Genomic DNA, 26,152 nt, shown 5'->3' on the forward strand with positions numbered 1-26,152 from the left:
AGCTTCTTCTGTGTTTTGAGGGAGGTGCCCGTCCTGGAGGAAGGACATTATGGGTGCCATCCAGCTGTTTGCGCTCTAGATGGTAAATGTTGGGACCTCTTCAATGCTGGGGTGTTTTTGGACCTCCATCGCCAAATCCATGCTAATCTCCCTTTTTTCTGATGACGCTAGTTTCGAGACTTCATCTACCCCTATATTCTGACTTCTTGGGATTTGCACGAACTCCACTATATCGAACTCCCAAGTTAGATGTTTCGTCAGCCTGAGGTACTTCTGCATCCTTTCTTTCTTCGCTTCGTACTCCCCTCTGATCTGCCCGATCACTAGTTTCGAATCATTTTGGATTAACAAGTTCTTAGCTCCAAGTGTCAGCCTCAATCCTGTCAGTATCCCCTCGTATTCAGCTTCATTGTTGGTAGGTGGAAATTTTAGTTGGACCCTATACTTCAGCACCTCTCCGTCGGGGGTGGTTATGACAACCCTTACTCCCCCCTTTCTTTGGACTAACGAACCATCAGTTTGTATTGTCCATCTATCAACTCCGTCGGTAAGGCTATCTTCATTCGGAAGGGTGAACTCTGCGATGAAGTCCGCCAGAGCTTGCGCTTTGATTGCTATTCTAGGATGGTATTTGATGTTAAATTGACTAAGTTCAATCGCCCATTGGACCATTCTTCCGACTACCTCAGGCTTGTTCATTGATTTCTTAATCAGTTAGTCCGTCATTACGAGGATGGGGTTTGCCTGAACGTATTGCCTTAGCTTGCGCGAGGCTACTATTAATGCAAACGCGATCTTTTCAATCCTTGAATACTTGGACTCAGTCCCTTGGAAGGCTTGGCTAACGTAGTAAACTGGGAGCTGCTTCGTGCCCTCTTCTCTAATCAGGGCTGCACTTACTGTTGAGGCTGACACTACCAGGTATAAGTATAGGTCTTCCCCTTCTTTGGACGAGCTTAAGAAGGGTGGACTGCTCAGGTAATGCTTTAGTTCCTGGAACATTGCTTCATATTCGTCGGTCCAGGCGAAAGCCTGCTTCAAGGTCTTGAAAAAGAGCAGGCATTTGTCTGTAGCTCTGAAGATGAACCTGTTTAAAGCTGCTATCCTTCCTATAAGTTTTTGAACTTCCTTGACGGTCCTAGGTGACGTCATGTTGATGATGGCTCACACTTTCTTTGGATTTGCTTCTATTCCTCTTTGGGACACCATGAATCCCAGGAATTTCCCTGAAACTACCCCAAAAACATACTTACCTGGATTCAACCTCATCTGGTATTTTTTGAGGGTGGCAAACGTCTCCTTCAGGTCGTCCAGGTGTGTGAGCTCTTCCTTACTCTTGATGAGTATATCATCCACGTATACTTCCATGTTCCTTCCGATCTGCTGGCCGAACATCTTGTTCACCAGCCTCTGGTATGTAGCTCCGGCATTCTTTAATCCGAAAGGCATTACCTTGTAACAATAGAGTCCTTGACTCGTGATGAAGGCAGTCTTCTCCTGGTCTTCCTCAGCCATCCTTATTTGGTTATATCTCGAAAAAGAGTCCATGAACGTCAGTAACTTGAGCCCGGCTGTAGAATCGACAAGCTGGTCTATTCTCGGTAGAGGGAAGCTGTCCTTTGGGCACGCCTTGTTCAGGTCTGTGAAGTCTACACACATCCTCCATTTTCCACTTGCTTTCTTCACTAAGACGACCTTCGCGAGCCACTCAGGATAGTACACTTCCCGGATTAACCCTGCCGCTAATAGTTTGGTAACTTCGTCTGTAACTACTTGATCTCGTTCTGGGGCGAAGACTCTTTGCCTTTGCTGGATGGGTTTCCGCTCCGGATCCACATTCAACTTATGCTGGATGACTTCTGGAGCTATGCCCGGCATGTCCTCGTGGCTTCATACGAAGACGTCTATATTCTTTTTAAGGAATTGGATAAGTTTTGTTCTCATCTCAGGGCTTAGCGTCGTCCCTATTTTTGTCATCTTATTCGCTTCTCCTTCAGCCAGTTCCACTATTTCCAAAGCTTCCATTTTGTCTTCGTCCTTCTCTTCAATCATCCATGTGTGGTTCTCCTTCACAACTAGGATGGCTTGATAACATTCTCTGGTGTTGACACCCTGTTTTGCAACCCGTATTTAACCTCACATGGAGGGTAAAAGGGTAATTTCACATTGAAAATATGCATCCTGATTCTGGTTATTAGATCCTTAATCGCATTTCACCAAAATGATCTTGATGTTGTAACGATCAAATCGATTGGTCATGAGCCCTAATCGGACCATTAGATTGAAAGTTATGATCAAATCAAGTTTTAATAGCTGAGGTGCACTATTACAAATTGAGTCCGACTATATGTGATTATGAACAATTGATTTCAATTGGTTATAAATATAATCAATTTGAGATCGATGATGTGTCATAATTTGATTGGTTAGGACTACATTTTATGGTAGAGTTGCATACACCTAATTAAGTAGATAGTTGAACATTAATTATTCAATGAGTAATTTGTGAAATTATCTTTTAATTAGAGTAAATTTAGAGCCCATTAAGTCTGAAATGGGAGTGATTGGAGCCATTTAATGTTAATTGGGAGCTAATTTGGGGACCTATTAATGTTAATTGTGCTGAAACCATTTCCTAACAAATGACCTCTGCTTACCATTTCATTGATATCTCTCAGAATATTTTGAATCTGTGAATGAGGTTATTTTTCCCAGAAACTAGACATCCAGGGCTTCAATTTGAGCACAAGAATGAGACAATTTCGATCAGAATTGAGGCAGATATGATTTTTCAAATTTGGCTCTATAGGCAGTGACAGCAGCTACGGGAAAACCGAATTTTGGCTAGCTCCTCACTACCACCAATCTTTCCATTTAATGCACCAGATTTCCCTAAAGGCTAAAATGAGGTCTAGGTTCATGATTCCTTGTCAACTCTCATTAAATGACCTTCTATTCATATTTCCTCCACCACTACTATATAAACCCCCCTCTTCTTCATTCCAAAGGACACAAAAAATCCCCCTCTCTCCTCTTCTCTTGAGTTCTAGTGAAGTTGAGTAGTCTTGTCATATCTTGGTCTTCCTGAGACTCAAGGTATTGAGTGAGACTCACTCTCCCTCTCCTAGCACTTCTTTTCCTCCACCCTTAGGACCTCCATCAAGAATCCCCTCCTCCATCATATGGATCTTGCATGAAGGTATAATCCCCTTCCCTAATTGTTTGCTTATATTTTGTCATGATGAGAATTTAAGATTAAAGCATGATAATTCTCTTGAATATGTTTGAATGTTCTTAATTGTTTTTATGTGTTCTTCACATGTTCTTTGTTGTTCATCACATGTTCATGCATATCACTAGATTTAATCTTAAATCCACATCAAAAATATGAAAAACATGTTTGTTTAGTAATTCTTTCAAATCCTTGAATGTAGGTTATCACTATCCACACACATTCACTAGAGTTTATTTTTCAATTCAAATGCCATGCTTAATAAATTGAATTAGGGTTTATCACATGCACACACATTAAATTCAACATACAAATTGATTGACATATTGGATGATGTGATATGAATGTTGGCCACCATAGTCTAGAAAACCGGTTTCACCGGGCAAGGTGGGTGCCTAACACCTTCCCACCTTGTAACATAGCCTCCGAACTTAGATCAAGGGTTGATAGACCAATGTTTATTCTTGTAATTTTCAATTTTTAGATTGTAACTAGGAAATAAAGCCGTGTACTTTATCTTAGATTGTATCTAGGACCAAAGCCATGTAATTTTCCTATTATCAATGTAAATTTAATTTCAAATTAATAAAATGAGGAATTTTTCATTCATGGGTTTCTTATTTTTCCAATAATTAAATAAGTGGCGACTCCATTGTAAAACCTTTAATCTAAAGGGGGGAAAATATAACTAGTCGAACCTCTATTTTGAGAGACAATAACACGACTCCATCCATTCACATGGGTTTGGCCCAACACATCATAAAAAGGGGCCGGGGGCGCGGTCTCTCACAGTGGCGACTCCACTGGGGATATTGAGGGCTAAGCTTCAATTAGGTTATGGTGGCCAACCATGTTATTGTTTGTTTTTGCTTTTTGTATATAATATGTCTAATATGTCATTATTTTGCATGTCATGCATCATTTGCTTGAATGAAATTTATTTTATTTGTGTGCAAGCCCGGAAGCCCGGTAGTATTAGCCGTGGATTGTGGTCTTCCTGAGACTCACATACCCAATGGTGAACCTACCACCCACCGCGACAAGGATCATCATGGTTATGCCATGGTGGTTCATAGGGACAAACTGTACCGTTCGGACCAACGCGGCGCTCTTGGCGTCACAAGTTGGGAGGTACGACGTTCTCGCTTGTGGGGACCTTTAACCTACCTTCTACCCATGTTGTAATGACCCATAGAACCTACCTTTAGGTCGGTCCATGTAAATTGCATTTCATTACGCATTTGTTTGGCCATTGTTTGAACCATGATGACTCAAGTCCAACGCTTGAGCCCATCATGATTGTTTGAACATTGCATGTTGTGAATGAACTCAAACCCAAAAGCCTAAGATTGAACTCTACTTGAAATGGAAGCCCAATTTTTTCTTGAATGAGTCTAAGCCCAACACTTGAGCCCATCAAAGGTGTATACTCATGATCAACATCAAAGGCCAAAAGCTCACAAGATGCATGCCTTCCAAGTGTAAGGTCAAGCCATTTCAAGCAAATTCCAAATGATCATATGGTTCAAGCATTTCAAGTGCAAGCCCAAGCCATTTCATCATAATCAAGGTTCAAGCACACCAAGCCTCAAGCATCCTAAATGGACTAAGAAGAAGCAAGTGGCCTAACTTTGCCTTACTCCACATTTGGTTTGCAACATCATGGTTAAGCTTAAAGTTTTATTTCTATGTTTTTTTTGAATTCAAAAATTTCATGTAGCATCTAATGAGCTTTGTTTGTGTATATATATTTAAAACAAAAAAAACAAAAAAAATTCAAAAAAAAAAAAAAATCAAGATTTCCAAATCTTTCCCCAAAAAAAAGAGAATTTTTCAAATGAAAAATGTCTTTGGACTAGGGGCATTGAGCCCTTAAGTCATTTAAAAAAAAAATTCTTTGAACTAGGACCATTGAACTTCCTAGTGACTTTTTCAAAAAGACCCAATTTTTTCTTTCAAGGTTAAAAAAGAAAAAAAGTCTCCTTTTCAAAATGGTACATGAGGATCCCTTTGACAAAACATTTTCTAAATGTTAATGTTTAAAGGCTTAAGCAATCAACTTGTACCAAGGAATGATTAATTTCATTCGATCCATGTAAAAACTTTTGCTACTTGACTTAGAATATAAGAAGAAATGGTCTTAAAAGGCAATCAAAAAGAATCCATCCATTGGAAAATCCCAAGAATCCATGCACTTGATCCAATTTTCAAAAGTCTTTTGTTTCACAACATTAGAGCATTTGTTCTTTTTCTTTAAGATGAATTTATTAAAAGAGCTAGAGTCACTGTGCCTACAAGCAAGCATTACTAGGGATAGGAGGCCGTCTTTGGTAAAACAAGATTATACCTTAATACCTAGAATGATCATTATCCATTGCTAGCCCATTTGAGCCTTTAAACACTTAGCCTTTTTTTTGCATGAACCCACTAAAATCTAAACCTAGGGTGGAAAAATTCAAAGTATGCATGCTTAAATCTCATGTTGAGGAGGAGTCGACCTTGTATCTTTGAAGCTAATTGATAAAGCTCTACTAGAAGACATGAAAGACAAGTGGAGAATTCATTAAGCTAAAGATAAGAGATCATCAAAGTAAAAGGAGTTTTCACTCAATCAAGGAAAGAGAAATGAAATTCCATCAATGTGAGAGAAAACAAAAAAGTGTGCATCAAGTTTGAAGAGCCTAAAATTCATCATACCAAGAGGAATACAAGATTCATCTAAAAGAGATTTTATCAAAAAAGGAAAAGATTCATCAAGCACAGAAAGGTGCAAGTGCATTAAGGTAAGAAAGAAGTCTAGAGAGTGCATCAAAATGACCAAAAATCATTAAGCTGAGAAATACGAGGGCAAAAGGTCCCCAAAAGTTCATTCAATCAAGAGATGAAAGACCAAAAAAAAAAAAAAAAAAAAAAAAAAAAAAGAACCTACTAGGCTGAAAACCCAAAAGGGCGGTCTAGGAAAAAGTTAGGGCAAAAAAAGAGCCCGCTAGGCTGAAAACCCAAAAGGGTGGTCTAGGCAAAAAGTTAGGGCCAAAAAAAAAAAAAAAAAATTTGGAAAATCCTACCAAGTTGGAAACTTGAAAAGCAACCTAAAAAGAAAAATTTTACAAGATGAAAGTCTAGAGGTATGATTCAAGATGAATGAGCATAAAAACAAATGTTGATACAAGTGACCAATGAAGACTAGTGAGAAGATGACAAAGAAGAAATGGACAACTCCTCCAATACTTGATTTTTGAGTAATGCATACTTGGGGGAACATCATAGGGAATTTTGAGCCTTTTTATATCTTTCATTTCATAACCCAAACTCGGCCTACATTACAACCCATGAGTAAAGACCTCCTTGAAGTCTTGCTAGTTGTAGGCGCATCTTAAACTCTAATAATATTTTCTCTTGAATTAAAAAGGAAAAATGCTTAAAATTGTCAAACCCCACAGGATGACATGTCCGAAGAAAAATTTCTCAAATTCTCAAATCCTCAAAAGAACTTCCAAACCTGGAGCACTCTCCTTGTTTGCACCCAACAATGTGATTCATAAATATTATCACATTTCATTTCTTGATTGCCTTTGGAGACTTAATCTGACGATGTTCAAAAGGATGTAGGAAATTTGATTACATGAGTTTAATGATCTTGATCCTTCCTAATCAAAGAGATTTGTTTGGTTCTTAAACACATTGATTTTCCAAAATAGTTGTTCAAAGGATCACATCTTGTTCAAAAAAAAAATGGAAATTTGCTTTTTTTCAAAAAAAAAAATCAATCTTTTTCAAAATCCAGTTCTCTTGAACTACGTCTTGACCTGATCCTCTGTGACAGAGGTACATAGGCAACCTTGCAGAGGCTCGATCCCTTTCACTCAAACAACCTTGGAGAACAAAGTCAAAATAATGTGACAAAATTGTTTGGGTGCATGTTAGGCTAAACTCATTTGTTTTGCATTAAGCATGTTTAAACTTAGAGCATTGGCCTATTTATATTGTATGCAAGTTTTCAGGATAATTGGTTTCTAACAAGCTAGAGAAAGAAAGCCTTTTTGCAGGAACCAATGATGACGGACCGTGATCTTCTTTCATGTTCCCCAATTGTTGCAACATCAAATGAACTCAACTTCAATTTAAGCATGGAATATGCCTCAAACTAGGGGCATTGGCTAAATACTTTCAATTCATTTCAATGAATAAATCCATTGCTAATTGAAATTATCTTTTTACAGGAATTAAGCAAGGACTTATCCAGTAATCTGCATCAACTCCCAACCAAAGTTGTTCTCATTCAAAGGATAGGTTTTTCAAAAAACATCATCATGAATAAATCTTCATCACTTTTACTCCATCTTCATCTTCTTCACTTTTTGATAATGAACAAATCTTCATATTTCAAAAAAAAAAAAAAAAAAAAATCTTCATTAAATTCTTCTTCAGGAACAGAAAGCTATCATCCTCTTCCATATTCTCCAGTGGTGCAACATCAAGTCAATTGCCCATCCTCAACATTCATTGAAGCATGGAATATGTCCCAAACTAAGGGCATTCTCCAGGTATGCCAAAAATTTTTCAATGAATAACTCTGTTACTAATTGAAAGTATTTATTTTGCAGGTATTAGGGTAAAAGGCCCACACACATCGATATGAATAATACCTTTCAATTCCATCGGACCTCTAGGAAGCACGTCCAAATTTCAATTTCATCGAACCTCTGGGAAGCACGTCCAAAACTTCAATCCATCGGACCTCTGGGAAGCACATCCAAATTCAATCCATCGGACCTCTAGGAAGCACGTCCAAACTTCAATTTCAATGGACCTCTGGGAAGCACGTCCAAACTTCAAACCATCGGATCTCTGGGAAGCACGTCCAAAACTTTAATCCATCGGACCTCTGGGAAGCACATCCAAATTCAATTTCAATGGACCTCTGGGAAGCACGTCCAAAATCAAACCATCGGATCTCTGGGAAGCACGTCCAAACTTCAATTTCAATGGACCTCTGGGAAGCACATCCAAACTTCAAACCATCGGACCTCTGGGAAGAACATCCAAACTTCAATTTTAATGGACTTCTGAGAAGCACGTCCAAACTTCAAACCATCGGACCTCTGGGAAGCACGTCCAAAACTTCAATCCATCGACCTCTGGGAAGCACGTCCAAATTCAATCCATCGGACCTCTGGGAAGCACGTCCAAACTTCAATTTCAATGGACCTCTGGGTCCCAATTGGACCTCTGGGAAAGACGGACCTCTGGGAAATGTCCAAACTTCTCCATTGACCTCTGGGAAGCACGTCCAAAATTCAATTTCAATGGACCTCTAGGAAGCACGTCCATAACTTCAATCCATCGGACCTCTGGGAAGCATGTCCAAATTCAAACCATCGGACCTCTGGGAAGCACGTCCAAACTTCAAACCATTGGACCTCTGGGAAGCACGTCCAAATTTCAATCCATCGGACCTTTGGGAAGCACGTCCAAACTTCAATCCATTGGACCTCTGGGAAGCACGTCCAAAATTCAATTTCAATGGACCTCTAGGAAGCACGTCCAAATTCAAATCCATCGGACCTCTGGGAAGCATGTCCAAACTTCAATCCATCGGACCTCTGGGAAGCACGTCCAAACTTCAAACCATCGGACCTTTGGGAAGCACGTCCAAACTTCAATTTCAATGGACCTCTGGGAAGCACGTCCAAACTTCAAACCATTGGACCTCTGGGAAGCACGTCCAAATTCAATCCATCGGACCTCTGGGAAGCACGTCTAAACTTCAATTTCAATGGACCTCTGGGAAGCACGTCCAAACTTCAAACCATCGAACCTCTGGGAAGCACATCCAAAACTTCAATCCATCGGACCTCTGGGAAGCACGTCCAAATTCAATTTCAATGGACCTCTGGGAAGCATGTCCAAAATCAAACCATTGGACCTTTGGGAAACACGTCCAAATTTCAAATCCACGGACCTCTGGGAAGCATGTCCAAAACTTCAAGTCCATCAGACCACTAGTAAGTATGTCTTGTACTCATTTTTTTCAAAAAAAAAAAAAAAAACAAAAAAAAAAAAAAAAAAAAACAAAAGGGGGGGATGCATGCATGAACTACGTTTAGACCTGATCCTCCCACTAAGAGGTACGTAGGCAATCTCCCTCGAGATTTGGTCCACATTTTGATCCAGAACATGACCGTCTGCATTTTTATTTACATGCATCATACATTCACCACGGTTAAATACTGATTGCAAAGTTAGGTGTCTCTTCCATACATTGGCATTCGTTTTTCAAGTTTTGCCAATGAGGGGCATTCTGTTGACATCCTGTTTTGCAACCCATATTTAACCTCACATGGAGGGTAAACGGGTAATTTTACATTGGAAATATGTATCTTGATTCTGGTCATTAGATCCTTAATCTCATTTCACCAAAATGATCTTGATGTTGTAACGATCAAATCGATTGGTCATGAGCCCTAATCGGACCATTAGATTGAAAGTTATCATCAAATCAAGTTTTAATGGCTGAGACGCACTATTACAAATTGAGTCCGACTATATGTGATTATGAACAATTGATTTCAATTGGTTATAAATATAATCAATTTGAGATCGATGATGTGTCATAATTTGATTGGTTAGGACTACATTTTATGGTAGAGTTGCATACACCTAATTAACTAGATAGTTGAACATTAATTATTCAATGAGTAATTTGTGCAATTATCTTTTAATTAGAGTAAATATAGAGCCAATTAAGTCTGAAATGGGAGTGATTGAAGCCATTTAATGTTAATTGGGAGCTAATTTGGGGACCTATTAATATTAATTGTGCTGAAACCATTTTCTAACAAATGACCTCTGCTTACCATTTCATTAATATCTCTCAGAATATTTTGAATATGTGAATGAGGTTATTTTTTCCAGAAACTAGACATCTAGGGCTTCAATTTGAGTACAAGAATGAGACAATTCCGATCAGAATTGAGGCAGATATGATTTTTCAAAGTTGGCTCTATAGGCTGTGACAGCAGCTACGGGAAAACCGAATTTTGGCTTGCTCCTCACTCCTACCAATCTTTTCATTTAATGCACCAAATTTCCCTAAAGGCTAAAATAAGGTCTAGGTTCATGATTCCTTGTCAACTCTCATTAAATGGCCTTCCATTCATATTTCCTCCACCACTACTATATAAACCCCTCTCTCCTTCATTCTAAAGGACACAAAAAATTCCCCTCTCTTCTCTTCTCTTGAGTTCTAGTGAAGTTGAGTAGTCTTGTCATATCTTGATCTTCCTGAGACTCAAGGTATTGAGTGAGACTCACTCTCCCTCTCCTAGCTCTTCTTTTCCTCCGCCCTTAGGACCTCCATCAAGAATCCCCTCCTCCATCATATGGATCTTGCATAAAGGTATAATCCCCTTCCCTAATTGTTTGCTTATATTGTCATGATGAGAATTTAAGATTAAAGCATGATAATTCTCTTGAATATATTTGAATGTTCTTAATTTTTTTTATGTGTTCTTCACATGTTCTTAGTTGTTCATCACATGTTCATGCATATCACTAGATTTAATCTTAAATCCACATCAAAAATATGAAAAACATGTTTGTTTAGTAATTCTTTCAAATCCTTGAATCTAGGTTATCACTATCCACACACATTCACTAGAGTTTATTTTTCAATTCAAATGTCATGCTTAATAAATTGAATTAGGGTTTATCACATGCACACACATTAAATTCAATATACAAATTGATTGACATATTGGATGATGTGATATGAATGTTGGCCACCATAGTCAAGAAGACCGGTTTCACCGGGCAAGGTGGGTGCGTAACACCTTCCCACCTTGTAACATAGCCTCCGAACTTAGATCAAGGGTTGATAGACCAATGTTTATCCTTGTAATTTTCAATTTTTAGATTGTAACTAGGAAATAAAGCCGTGTACTTTATTTTAGATTGTATCTAGGACCAAAGCCATGTAATTTTCCTATTATCAATGTAAATTCAATTTCAAATTAATAAAATGAGGAATTTTTCATTCATGGTTTTCTTATTTTTCCAATAATTAAATAAGTGACGACTCCATTGTAAAACCCTTAATCTAAAGGGGAAAATATAACTAGTCGAACCTCCATTTTGAGAGACAATAATACGACTCCACCCATTCACATGGGTTTGGCCCAACACATCATAAAAAGGGGCCGGGGGCGCGGTCTCTCACATCTGGCCAGGACTTGATCTCCTTTTACTTCACCAACACCGTTATCTGTTGGGAATTTCACCTTCAAACAGTAGGTGGATGTGGCCGCTTTCCATTTGTTGAGTGTGGGTCTGCCAATGATGACATTGTAGGATGAGGGACAGTCCACCACAAGGACGTCTTACTGACGGGTCAACAGCACCGGGTAGGCCCCCACCATTGTTGTCAATGTCACTATGCCCTTGGGGTATACCCTGTCTCCACTGAAGCTGACGAGAGGGGAGTCAAACGGGCGCAGTCTCCTTGGATCTAGCCTTAGCTGCTGGAAAGCGAGGAGGTAGATGATTTCTGCAAAGCTTCCGTTGTCCATGAGGATTCTCTTGGTATTGAATCCCTCTATATTCCGCATTATGACCAAAGGATCATTGTGGGGCTGCTTCACTCCCTTGGCGTCTCCTTCATTAAAGGACATGTCCTTGTCTGTTTATCGCTGCTTAGACGGAGGGATGGTGTGGACACTATTTACCTGCCTCTGGTATGCTTTCTTGAGGGATTTAAATGATCCCCTTGAGAATGGCCCTCTTGTAATCGTCTTTATCTCCCCGATCACATCCTGCAGAGGTTGGGACGGGTGGTCGTCATCTTGAGAAGAGGACCTATGTTGGTTCTTGTTACCGTCCCTGAACTTACTATATTCTCCCTTCTTCACATATTTCTATAATTTTCCTTTCCGTATCAACTCCACTATCTGCTCCTTTAGGTCTCTACAATCTTCCGTGTTGTGGCCGTGATCTTTGTGGAATCAGCAGTACTTGTTCTTGTCACGGACATTAGGCGATGAGTGCAATCGTCTTGGCCATTTGAGATAATGCTCGTCCTTGATCTGCGTTAAAATTTTGTCAACAGGCATAACCAAAGGAGTAAATCTTACCGTCCGAGGACCTTTATCTTCTCTCTTCCTATTCCCGTCATTGTTCCGACGATTTGAATGCTCTCTCTTTTGACCCCTATGGTCATCTTCTTTCTTTGCCTTGTCTCCTGGCTTCCCTACATCCTTTATGGCCGCTAAAGTATATTTAGCATTCATGTATTTCTGTGCTTTCAAGAGCATTTCTGCCATCGTTTTGGTGGATTCTTTGCGAGGGAGGCCACGAGATCTTTGGATCTCAGTCCCGCTTTGAAGGTCGTCAGCTGCACCTTGTCATCGGTTTCGTCCACCTCCAGAGTCTCCCGAGTAAAGCATTTCACGTATGACCTCAGAGTCTCTTTCTCTCCCTGCCTAATGGTGAGTAAGTGGTCTGCCGGCCTTTTTAGATGCTGTCCCCCTATGAAATGATGTAAGAAGGCATTGCTCAACTGCTTGAAGCTATCTACGGACGAAGTTGGCAGCTTTGTGAACCATTCCCTTGCAGCTCCTTTGAGAGTGGTGGGAAAGGACCGACACAGTATTTCGTTCGGTGGCTGTTGAAGACCTAGTGTCGTCTTGAAGGTATTAAGGTGATCCTGAGGGTCTCTAAGTCCGTCGAACGGCTCAAGTTGAGGTAAGCGAAACTTCGACGGTATAGGGCATTCAAGTACCGCCGTGGTGAAAGGCGAATCTGTGGCCCTTACCATTCTGTCTATGCTTTGGTCCATCTTCTCGTTAATGGCGCTCCTCAGTTCGTCCATCTCCTTCCTCATTTCTTGAAGGAGATCTGAATTCTGCTCGTCCGAAGTAGTTGGCCTTTGAGGGGTACCCTTCCTGTGGCTATCCTCTTCTCCTTCCAGGTTACCCTTGGATCGATTCTCTTCCTATTGAGCCTGTTGGTCCTGCTGGAGTCGTAGCTTCCTTTCCTGGTTTTACTTGGTGAGTTCTTCAATGGTGGCTGCAAGGGCTTGAACTTGCTGGGCCAAGGATGCAGAATTTGGATTGGGTTCCATCTGAATGTAGAGGGTTGATGGAAACTATGTTTTCAAATATGAATTTGAAAATGTCGTTCCCCACAGATGGCGCCAAACTGATGAAGCGTGAATTCATCAGCCAAGTTGGGCAGATGAAACTCCTTGTTAGCGCGAATGTATCTTCTATGAGGGTCACCAGTGTGGTGCCTGCCACAACGCCTCCAATGCCAAAATTAGAACAAAAAAGCACTTTGTGAAATGAGAATGGAGGAACAAGATAATAATGGGTACTTTCTTAGAGTGTGAATATATGTACCTTCTGCTAACAATGTGAGGGCTTTATATATGTGATATTGGTTGCTAGCCGTTGGGGTATTAATGCCTTTCTTAGTAACGTCTCCTGCCCAGTAATAGGGCTTTAGTAGGCTCCCACCGGTCTGCTCAGCTGGTTTCGTAACTGCTCAAGTCACTGGCTGGCTTCATTGAATGATTTTCTTACCCTCGTCAGTGATGACTGATTTTCTCGTCAATAGGGATGACCTCGTCATTAGCGTTAACTTCGTCAAGGGAACGTAAACTCGTCACTCCTATCAGTGGCTACGAGGGTAACTGTGTGATGAACTGTTTTGGTTTTATCTGTTGTGGCCGGTGCTAGAGGTTGAGGGAGAAAGAGGAAAAGGTAGAGAAAAACAGAAATAGTAAATATATGTATATATATATATATATATATATAAAGAATATTTAAAAAAATGGGAAAAAAAAAAAAAAAGAGTTTTGGAATGTTAGATGTGTTATAAAATGGTACTATATAATTAATAAAGTAACTTTTTTAAATGGTAAAATAGAATAGGATAATATTCCTGGAGCGAATGCTCTTACCAATGACATTTTGTGTTTGGAGTTACTACTATTTGCTAGCGAGACTTGCCTGTTACCTAGCAGCTTATGGAGCCTGAGCATAAGATCAACTTTGTCTGCAGCGAAGTTTCCTCTCTTGATACTTGGCTTCAGGTAGTTCAACCACCTCAGTCTGCAGCTTTTCCTACATCTATTTAAGCCTGCAAAATGCATGAAACAAATTTACTAAAAAAATAAGAAGCTTCGCAACAATTCTGATGTGGCGTATTGTGAGTTGCTACTTCTATCATTTTTACATAAACCACCACAATAAACCACATCAAGATTGTAACAGAAATTGTGTCCACGGATTTTCTTATGAACTAGAAAAAAAGACAGAAAAGACATAAACAAAAGGAACTTGGTTTACCAAAGAAAAAAGAGAAATCAATCTCACTCACTCTATATTCTAGAATAATACCTGCACTGACAGGAACCAGGTGCCATTTTCCTTCACCGTACTTCTCAATGCATTGCTTAAGTCGAATATCTTCCTCCCCAGTCGATGCACCTTTTCTCACACCGAAAGAGCCTTCCATGTTTAACATTTCCTCCCAAATGGAGGTATAAAAGGCACGTTGTAAAGTGATAGTCTTCTCTTAGTAAAAAGCGAAGTAATAAGTTCACGTGGGTTACACTTTTCTTTTTCTGGCATGCGCTTGAATCAGCTGGTCAGTTATGTATCCTTTTATATCTATACTGTAGACATCACAGTTAGCAGAGTTCCTATATTTAAAAATCTATTAAGGTTGACGTGCGTCCCCGATATTCACAACTTTCATGTGTTCCAGGCTTCGCCACGAGGTGTGTTGGGGGTTGTTGTGGTGCCACATGCGATGGGGTTGGAAACTCACGTTAAACATTATATATAATTTCTTCCTAATGGTTAGTTTTTATTTCTTATTTATATCTTCTTAATTTAAGGTTACTATTAATTCTGTACCTCAACTATGAAAACTTGTTATTTATGGTGTACTCTCAAATTGGAATCCGTTTAATTTATACTCTTAAAACTTGCTGTAAGCCTGAAATTGTTATTTTAAAGTTCATCCCAAAAAAAAAAATTGTTATTTTTAACTTTTTTTTTTTTTTTTTTTTTAAAGTACATATATTAATTAGTTCTTGTTTGTTAATGTATCAACTGTTTTTTCAAGAAGAAAAATCTATCAACTTAATATTTCAATTTACGGCGTCAGTTCCTAATGCTTAGTTTTTATTTCTTATTTAGATCTTCTTAATTTAAGGTTACTATTAAGAGCAGCAGAATTAGTTAATGCAAAATTTTCATTTATTTTTGCAAGAAAAAACCTACTTTTTCTATTTTACATACCCACTTTTACAAAACACCCACATCAGTTTATCTATTCTACACATTTATTCAATAAAATATTCATTTCTTTAACACTCATCTCTCTCACAGACCCAACACAACCCACACACTATCAATTCTACCCAGCCATATGAAATGAGAGAGTTGATCTGAGTGCCTCACCCTAAGCGAAACCCACTTATCAAGATCGACGCCTCACCCTAAGCAACAAGATCAACGCCTCCGGCCTTCCACTGTGCAACAAGATCGACACCAGTAACCAATCGGAACCCACACAACCCAAAGAACAAGCCGATCAACCCAAAGACCCACCGACCCACACCCACAATCAACCAAAAAATCAGGAGGAAAAAAAAAAAAAAAAAAACAAACAAACAAACAACCTAGCAACCAACAAATCGGCGATAGGGCTTGGGTCGACGAGAGAGTTGATCTGATGAAATGAGAGATTTGATCGATGAGAGTGAGGTGAGAGAGTAAATGAGAAAAAGAGAGTGAGGTGAGTCAGAGGTACAAAGAGGAGAGAGAAACAAATACTAAAATATTAAATGGAAGAGCTACAGTAACTGTGCATATATGCATGGTTACTGTAGCAATGGTGCATATTTGCACACTTTTATACTGACTGATGTGAGCATTTTTTGGGTTAAAATGTGTAAAATGATGCACTTTTTGTATTATGCAAGATTTTGCAATTGCTGATGCGGTTGCTCTAAGTCTATACCTCAACTATTAATTCTGTTACTAATGATAGACATCTATAGGAAAACTTAGACAACCAAGGACCATCGGCTGCCTGTATTGCAAGTTGCAACCACAACCATGTACTACAGAGGACTCGGTGACTTTGTTGTGGAGATTTGAGACCATACGTTCATGATACTATCTCTCTCTCTTATAAGGAAAAAATATAATTCAACCATGTAATTTTTTTATTTAAAAAAAAAAAAAAAAAAAAAAAAAAAAAAAAAAACATCGCACTCGATACACAAAAATCCTAATTTTGTAAGGTTTTGAAAGTTAGCCATATCACTAATTTTGTTTGGACATGCTTATTCTTGAACTATTAATTCTGTTCCTCAATTATTAATTATGTTCCTAATGATAGACATCTATAGGAAAACTTAGACAACCAAGGACCATCAGCTACCTATATTGCAAGTTGCAACCAGAACCATGTACTACAGAGGACTGCGGTGACTTTGTTGACTCTCTCTCTCTCTCTCTCTCTCCCTCTCATAAGGAAAAAAATATAATTCAACCATGTAATTTTTTTATTTTAAAAAAAAAAAAACATCGCACCCTATACACAAAAATCCTAATTTTTTAAGGTTTTGAAAGTTAGCCATATCACTAATTTTGTTTGGACATGCTTATTCTTGAACGCCAACTCGCAACTTATCGTTTTTTGGTAAAAAAAATGCATTTCATCCCAATATGATCTAATCTCTATTTTTCAAAATTCATATCTGAAAGTTCAAATATGTGTATAAACACCCTTGAACGTTTAGACCCCCAATTACAAAATAACCAATTCAAGTTTTATGTCAAACAACTAGTGTGCGGAAAATGAACAAAAGTTATAAACAGAATTGGTAAACAATCTAAGCCAATTAAAAACACATCCACAGCAGAAAATAAAAGGCAAAAATAAAGGGAAGAGAGATGCAAATACAAGGACAACACACGATGTGTTATCGAAGAGGAAACCGAAGCCCTCGGCGTAAAACCTCTCCGCCGCCCTCCAAGCGGTCAATAATCCACTAGAAAATGTAGTTGGGATACATGAACAGCAATAGACCCTCCAAGCCTAATCTACCCGATGTACCTAAACCCTCCAAGCTTCTTGCTCCAACAAGGTTGCGCCGAACCTTTTTCTTTTCTAGCTTACCGGATTCCGCTACAATCCATAGCATCCGCCATTCTTGGCATCTTCCAATGCTTCCCAAAGTTCCAAAAACACTCAACACTCTAAATGGGTGTGGGTAGTGTTTGGATAGAAATCTCCTCTCAATAGGTATGACAATGAGAGAGGGAATGAGAAGAGACTACAAAGATTTCTCTCTAAGAATGAGTAGCTCTCTCTAATTTGGTGGGTGTTTTAAAGAAACCTCTCTTAGGGTTTTTCTTTCTGAATAGCCACACATATTTTGTGGGAATGAGGGGTATTTATACTGGTGTGAGAATGGAATGCGAAGAGTCAGTTTTTCCAAAACAGGGTTGACTGGAGACTTGACCTCGCGACTTAACTAAGTCGCGAGTTCAAGCTGCGAGCTAACTGAGTGGCCAGTCTGGATTTTTGTCCTGTAGTGCTCCATTTGGCATCACTGTTCATCTCCCCTACATGCTCTGTGCATGTGCAACTTTTGGCGGCTTGCAAGCCGCGAGCCTCCTACGAGATCCAGCCGTAAGTCCCTGTTTCACTGCACAGTCTTGAGCATTTCTTCACACTCTCTCACACATTACCCTTACATGATACCCACCTAAATACAGGGTTTTTAAGTGCTGTATTACAAGCAAATTTATCAGGGAATAAAGCCAACACATGGTTGATTAAATTCAACCTTACAATCTCCCCCTTTGGCTATTCCGTGACAAAACACCCTAAAATAGACTCTAGACTTAAACGTGAGTTTGAGAACAATGGAAAAACTCTCTCACACCTAAATCTAGAAGCTGAGCAGCTCTTGAATCATATGAACATGAAACTCCTAAAACACAATAATACACCATGATCATTGTATGCAGAAAACATGAAATGCATATGAAACAGGCATAAGGTGATCAAGCAAGGATGAAGATAAGAAACAAACTATGGCTTGATCAAACAAGTAATCACTACAAGGTAGTGATCACAATGCTCATTCACACTTGGAATGAACACTTGAACATACAAGCTAACAAGAACAATGCAAGTTACTTGTATGCCCAACACTCAACCAATGCATAATACACTAAGTATATGCATCTAGGAACAATCCTACAAGGGCACAAGAGTGACAGTACCTAATAAGAAAATACATGACATTTAGTTAGAAGTACTGATTTAAACAAAGTATAAAAGGCTGCATAAAGCATGGTACAAACCATAAAGCCTACAAATTAAAGCACATAAACCCTAAAAGCTTACATAAGCAATATGGGTACAAACCACAAAATACTGAATATAAACTTAAAGAATATAAACTAAAAATGCTTAAAGTTTCTTCCCTTCAAAGTGATGAGAAGCTGTGATGCACTTGGAGCATATATACTTGTAACCTGAAACACTTGCACAAAACACATTAGACCCTCAAGGTAAAGCAAGTAATAAAAGGACAAGTATAATGTAACAAGTAAATTGCGATCAAGTAAACATGATGTGAAACATGTGAGCAACTTGATCATACACCAAAAACAGTCATATAGAAATGACTACAATAATCACATAGTAAAGCAAATGATCATCCAAACATGCATTCAATGGAGCACAATAGCATAGAGATATATGCATGTCCAAAACAAAAACATGATGCGATGAGAACCACAAAGCATAACTCAAAGCACCATAAAGCCAACAAGAAAACAAACAGAGCAAAGTTTTCTTATTATCTCAATGTCTTCTCCCCCTTGGTATATGCATCTCTCCTATGGAATATCTTTCTTCCTACAAATGTGCATGAGAAATAGAATTTCTCCCCCTAAGGATGTGCACAAGAGTCATTGAAAGTTCAAAACAAAATATGAAATTGGTTAAAAACTATCTAAGCCAAAACAAAATACAATCCACAGCAGATAATAAAAAGGCAAAGATAGAGAGGAAGGAAGATGCAAACACAAAGACAACACACGATGTGTTATCGAAGAGGAAACCGAAGCCCTCGGCCTAAAACCTCTCCGCCGCCCTCTAAGCGGTGAACAATCCACTAGAAAATACAGTTGGGATACATGGACAGCAATAGACCCTCCAAGCCTAATCTACCCAGTGCACCTAAGCCCTTCAAGCTTCTTGCTCCAACGAGGTTGCGCCGAACCTTTTTCTTTTCTAGCTTCCCGGATTCCGCTACTAGACCGTAGCATCAACCAATGAAGATTGGTTCCTTCCTAACTGCTTCCCAGAAATCCAAACAGCTCTCTCACAGTAATGATAATGGTGAAAATCAGGTTTGGTATAATGCCTCTCAAGGATTTGACAATGGAGAGGAAGAGAGTTGAGGAATTTGAAGAGACTCTAATGTATAGATTGTGGGTGAATCAATCTTGTTTTTCTTTAGGGTTTCTCTCTCAAAATTCTCTCTGGAAGCTCTCTCACAATCGTGGGTAAAAGGGGTATTTATACTGGAGTGGGAGAGGAATGTGAAACATCAGGTTTTACAAAATAGGGGTGGCTCGCGGCTTGACTAAGTCGCGAGATCCAGTCGCGAGATAACTGTATGGCCAGTTGTCCTGTTTTGTCCTGTAGTGCTCCAGCTTGCATGACTATTCACCTTCCAGTATGCTTGGCACATGTGCTGCGTCTGGCGGCTTGCAGCCGCGAGTCACCCGCGAGTCCCAGCCGCGAGTCCCTGTTTTCTTGCACACTCTTGAGCAATCTTCACTCTATCTCACTCACTACCCTTACATCAAACCCACCTAAATACAGGGTTACTAAATGCTGAATTACAAGCAAATTTGGCACGGAATAAAGCCAATTAGATGGTTGAATAAATTCAACCTTACAGTCATATAGAAATGACAAAACACTCCGGTATATTCTCTAGAGTATACTCTCCCCCTTTTTGTCAGAAATAGACAAAGGGTCAAGAAGAAACGAGAGTAAGAGATGAAGGTACGAACAATGCTAATGATGCATGAGGGGTGCGAGATGAATGGGAAAATGAAGCTCAAACCTAAGACAAAGTAAAATGCTACAAAGCAAAAGGTAAATATGACATGCTAGGATGAAGAAGCAAGGTAAAAGACCAATGCATGACAAGGGTAGCAAAGGTGTGTGCAATAGGTGGCCAAGTGCAATGCATGACCAATGCATGAAAAATGTACATGTGGGGCAAGGTGTGTTAAATACACAACCAATGAACCAAACATGTTCCTAATGAGGAAACATGAGAAACTCCAAAGTTTGGTACTCATCGGAGTCCAAACAAGCGAGAAAATTTCTAAGATGCATTTTATCAAACACCTAGTGAAAATTCAAATTATGTGTATAAAAACACCCTTGAACGTTTAGACCCTCAAATACAAAATAACCAATTTAAGCTTTATGACAAACAACAAGTATGCGGAAAATGAACATAAGCTATGAACAGAATTGGAAATCAATCTAAGCCAATTATAAATCACATCCACAGCAGAAAATAAAAGGCAAAGATAAAGGGAAGAGAGATGCAAACACAAGGACAACACACGATGTGTTATCGAAGAGGAAACCGAAGCCCTCAGCGTAAAACCTCTCCGCCGTCCTCCAAGCGGTAAACAATCCACTAGAAAATACAGTTGGGATACATGGACAGCAATAGACCCTCCAAGCCTAATCTACCCAGTGCACCTAAGCCCTCCAAGCTTCTTGCTCCAACGAGGTTGTGCCAAACCTTTTTCTTTTCTAGCTTACCGGATTCCGCTACTAGACCATAGCATCCGCCATCCTTGGCATCTTCCAATGCTTCCCAAAACTCCAAAAACACTCAACACTCTAAATGGGTGTGGGTAGTATTTGGATACAAATCTCCTCTCAATAGGTATGACAATGAGAGAGGGAATGAGAAGAGACTACAAAGATTTCTCTCTAAGAATGAGTAGCTCTCTCTAATTGGGTGGGTGTTTTGAAGAAACCTCTCTTAGGGTTTTTCTTTCTGAATAGCCACACATATCTTGTGGGAATGAGGGATATTTATACTGGTGTGAGAATGGAATACGAAGAGTCAGTTTTTCCAAAAACAGGGCTGGCTGGCGACTTGACCTCGCGACATGATTGAGTCGCGAGTTCAAGTCGCGAGCTAACTGAGTGGCCAGTCTGGATTTTTGTCTTGTAGTGCTCCAGCTGGCATGACTATTCAGCTCCCTTGCACGCTCTGCACGTGTGCAACTTTTGGCAGCTTGCAAGCCGCGAGCCACCAGCGAGTCCTAGCTGCGAGTCTCTGCTTCACTGCACTGTCTTGAGCATTTCTTCACACTCTCTCACACACTACCCTTACATGATTCCCACCTAAATATAGGGTTTCTAAGTGCTGTATTACAAGCAAATTTTTCATGGAATAAAGCCAACACATGGTTGATTAAATTCAACCTTACAATCTCCCCCTTTGGCTATTTCATGACAAAATACCCTAAAACAGACTCTAGACTTAAACGTGAGTTTGGGAACAATGGTAAAACTCACTCACACCTAAATTTAGAAACTTTGCAGCTCTTGAATCATATGAACATGAATCTCCTGAAAAACACAACAATACACCATGATCATTGTATGCAGAAAAGTATGAAATGCATATGAAGCAAGCAATATGTGATCAAACAAAGATGGAGTTAAGAAACAAACCATGACTTGATCAAACAAGCAATCACTACAAGGTAGTGATCACAATGCTCATTCACACTTGGAATGAACACTTGAACATACAAGCTAACAAGAACAATGCAAGTTACTTGTATGCCCAACATTTAACCAATGCAAAAATACACTAAGTATATGCATCTAGGAACAATCCTACAGGGGCATAAGAGTGACAGTACTTAACCAGAAAATGCATGATATTTGGATAGAGGTACTGATTTAACAAAAACATAGAGGCTGCATAAATCATGGTACAAACCATAAAGCCTACAAGAACATAAACCCTTAAAGCTTAAAGAAGCGACATGGGTACAAAGCACATTATATTGAATAAAAACTTAAACAATATAAACTAAAAGTGCTTAAAGTTTCTCCCCTTCAAAATGATGAGAAGTTGTGATGCACTAGGAACATATATACTTGTAACCTGAAACACTTGCACAAAACACATTAGACCCTCAAGGTAAAGCAAGTAATAAAAGGATAAATATAATGTAACAAGTTGCGATCAAGTAAACATGATGTAAAAAATATGAACAACTTGATCAAACACCAAAACAGTCATATAGAAATGACTACAAAGATCACTTAGCAAAGCAAATGATCATTCGAATATGCATTCAATGGAGCACAATAGCATAGGGATATATGCATGTCCAAAACAAAAACATGATACAATGAGAACCACAAAGCATAACTCAAAGCACCATAAAGCCAACAAGAAAACAAACAGAACAAAGTTTTCTTATTATCTCAATGTTTACTCCCCCTTGGTATATGCATCTCCCTTATGGAATATCTCTCCCCCTACAAATGTGCATGAGAAATAGAATTTCTTCCCCTAAGGATATGCACAAGAGTTATATAGAAATGACAAAACACTCCGGTATACTCTCTAGAGTATACTCTCCCCCTTTTTGTCAGGAATAGACAAAGGGTAAAGAAGAAACGAGGGCAAGAGATGAAGGTATGAACAATGCTAATGATGCATGAGGGGTGTGAGATGAATGAGAAAATGAAGCTCAAACCTAAGACAATGTAAAATGCTACAGAGCATAAGGTAGACATGACATGCTAGGATGAAGAAGCAAAGCATAGACCAATGCATGACAAGGGTAGCAAAGGTGTGTGCAAGAGGTGACTAAGTGCAATGCATGACCAATGCATGAAAAATACACATGTGGGGCAAGGTGTGTTAAATACACAACCAATGAACCAAACATGCTCCTAATGAGGAAACATGAGAAACCTCAAAGTTTGGTACTCATCGGAGTCCAAACAGGCGAGAAAATGTCTAAGAGACATTTTATCAAACACCTAGTATGCACATTATGAACAAAAATGTGAAACAATGCATGAACATCATGAAATCCACCCTCAATACATGTTCTTTCTGCCACAAGGGGCCAACAACCAAATGCATATCAACAAAAGAAACCAATCCCATGAAAAAAATTGACAAAAAATAAGTTTTCCCAACCCCTATGATGAAAATCCCAACCAAGAGCATAAAACTCTCCAAAACATAATCTAAGGATCAAAATCAATAAAAAGAGTTTAAAATTACCTTAGAGATGTTAATGGATTGAAAAACCATGCAAATTGGTTGGGTTTTGATGTAAAAATATTGAAAGAGGGGTTTTAGAGAGGATGGGAGAGGTTTAAAACAAGTTTCCCATGAAAAGGCTGTTTAAAAAGCTGATTCTGGGCATCTCGTGACTGGCGAGTCGCGAGCCAAGTCGCGAGTGAGCTGCGAAACCTCTCTGTATGAACTCGCAGCTTAAACTCGCGGCTTGCAAGCCGCCAAACCGCGTAGCCAAAACTGGCAGCTCACGCAAGTAGCCAAAATGAGTGGCCAAAAATTCTGACACTTGTTTTTCAAAACAAAATATATTTAAATATTGAAAAACAAAGTAAGCACTAAACATAAACACAAAAAGTGATAAAAATCACTTCCAAAAACATATAAAATGATCAAAAATATTTTTGGATTAATCCATATAAGATTGAGCACACACACATCACATTTAGACAAGTACAATCTAACAAATGAATAAGACATTCACTGAACATTAGGCAAGTGTGTTGTGTGTGTATCAAATGTGGAATAGTCCTTAGTCTAGAGTGAAGCTTCAATGATCAATTCAATCAAGTCATACACAACTAGTACTAAGTCAAGTGGTCTATCTCAATTATAGAAATGAACATATATGACCTCCCACAAGAAAATGATTACATAAGATTGAAGCTTTTCATTTGGCTTCTTACAATCCATATCATTTGATCATTTTGAATCAATACAACTCATTTTGAGCAATACATCTCATTTTTTAGATTGATGCCTGAAATTTTTGATATTTCAATTTGATGAACAAGCCTTTGGCTTTTGGCATCAGACATTTTCAATACAAGTCGCTTTCCCTTTTCCTAGTCAAATACTAGTATGTGCAACGGCTTTTGTAGCTCGTTATCTCTTTTCATTTTGAGATTCACATTTATTGAGCTCTTTAAGAAATAAAAATAAAAGAGTGGGAAGAGATATAAGCACAAGTCTACGCAAGTGTCAAAACCAACATGGCTATTGACTAATCATTCATGACAAGCTTGAAAATCGATTTACAACAATCACACAAAGATGTCAATATTTTTCCCACCAAGATATAAGTGCAAGAATAACAAGCTAAGCTCGTAAATGCACAAAGCCATTTGTACAAAGGTACAAGGCCAAACTCACATGTGATATGCACTCAAACAAATACGATCAAACTTTTTGAATTTTTCACTTTTTATGTGGTTTTGGATTTTTACTCACACAAAACAGAAACATAAAAGTAAGATAAAAAACGAAACAATGCATACAAATAAATGCAAGATGCACAAAATGCATGAAGTTATGACAATTAATGCATGAAGGATTCTACAAAGATCGAAAGAATTAGATCAAGGACCAAAAGAGCAAAAGCTCAACCAAAGGAACCCTTCCTCATCCAAACGGAATGATAGTTTGGAATGAGTGTCTCAAGAGAATTGAGACGAGGGTTGGAAGAATGAGAACTGGAGATGCACATAGTCAAGGAGTTAAGAGTATTAAACACTTTCTTTAACAACATGCTATTTTCACTCAAAACCGGTTTATTCTTTTTAGCACATCTTCCAAAAAGCTCAAGTTTTTCTTTTCTTTTGATTCTTTTAAAAGTATGAAACTTAGAGCATTGAGGTCTTAGATGACCAAAGGCACCACAATGGTGACAAATAATGTGTTTAGGTCCACTAGGCTTTTTGGGAAGGGATTTAGTAACATGGTTTTGTTCCCTCTTCAACTTATAACATTGAGGTCTTATATGACCAATCACACCGCAATGGTGGTAAGTTGGAACAAACTTAGATCCATTCAAAACCTTAGGTTGAGACCTAAACAAAGGCTTTGACTTAACAACCTTGCTCTCCACCTTTTGATTTCTTTTATGTGGAGTAATGTACACCGATTTGTCCTTTAAGGTAGAACACACACTAGGCACAAAGTCGGATACCACAACATGATTGCAACAAATATTTTCATCATTTTTAACAATAGGTTCAGCAATCAAGCGCTTGGCATGCATCTTAAGAGATTCATTTTCACATTTAAGATCATCAACAAGTTTGTCAGACAAAACAAGTTTAGCATCCAAGTTCATATTCAAACATTCAAACTCTTTCAGCTTTTCAAGAGAAATTTCAGCAAGTTTTTTATATTTCTCAACCAATTTATTGGATTCATTGAGCTTAGCAATCAAATCATCATTTTTACAAAATAACTTGCTCAAATTCTTATGAAACTTCTTAGCATTTTTCTTCAAGAGTTTGTCAACAACACCCATAGATTCAAATAACATGTCATCACACTTATGAGGGTTAACACTCATAAAGGTATTTTCACAAACACGTGGCATGTTACATTCATCACCAACCAAATCATGCAAAGAGGCATACAAAGCACAATCCATGACAAATAAACACAAGGGGTCAAGGATCACACTTAGGTATTTAAACCACAACAAGTGTACCCGCTTTGATACCAATTGAAAGTTCAAATTATGTGTATAA

At 38.7% G+C, this 26,152-nt stretch overlaps 1 protein-coding gene across 1 annotated transcript in view; it reads right to left on the bottom strand.

The window, feature by feature from the left end:
- The window catches only part of LOC115966938 (transcription factor MYB114-like), a 33,174-nt gene extending 18,428 nt beyond the window's left edge, over window positions 1-14,746 (bottom strand). The window contains exons 1-2 of the mRNA XM_031086066.1: window positions 14,629-14,746; window positions 14,239-14,368 (exon numbers count right to left, since the gene is read on the bottom strand). Coding sequence (XP_030941926.1) covers window positions 14,239-14,368; window positions 14,629-14,746 — 248 coding nt within the window. The remainder of the gene's footprint in view (window positions 1-14,238; window positions 14,369-14,628) is intronic.
- Window positions 14,747-26,152: the final 11,406 nt, after the last annotated feature.

The sequence above is a fragment of the Quercus lobata genome, chromosome 2 (genome assembly GCF_001633185.2).
Source record: "Quercus lobata isolate SW786 chromosome 2, ValleyOak3.0 Primary Assembly, whole genome shotgun sequence".
Classification (NCBI taxonomy): domain Eukaryota; kingdom Viridiplantae; phylum Streptophyta; class Magnoliopsida; order Fagales; family Fagaceae; genus Quercus; species Quercus lobata.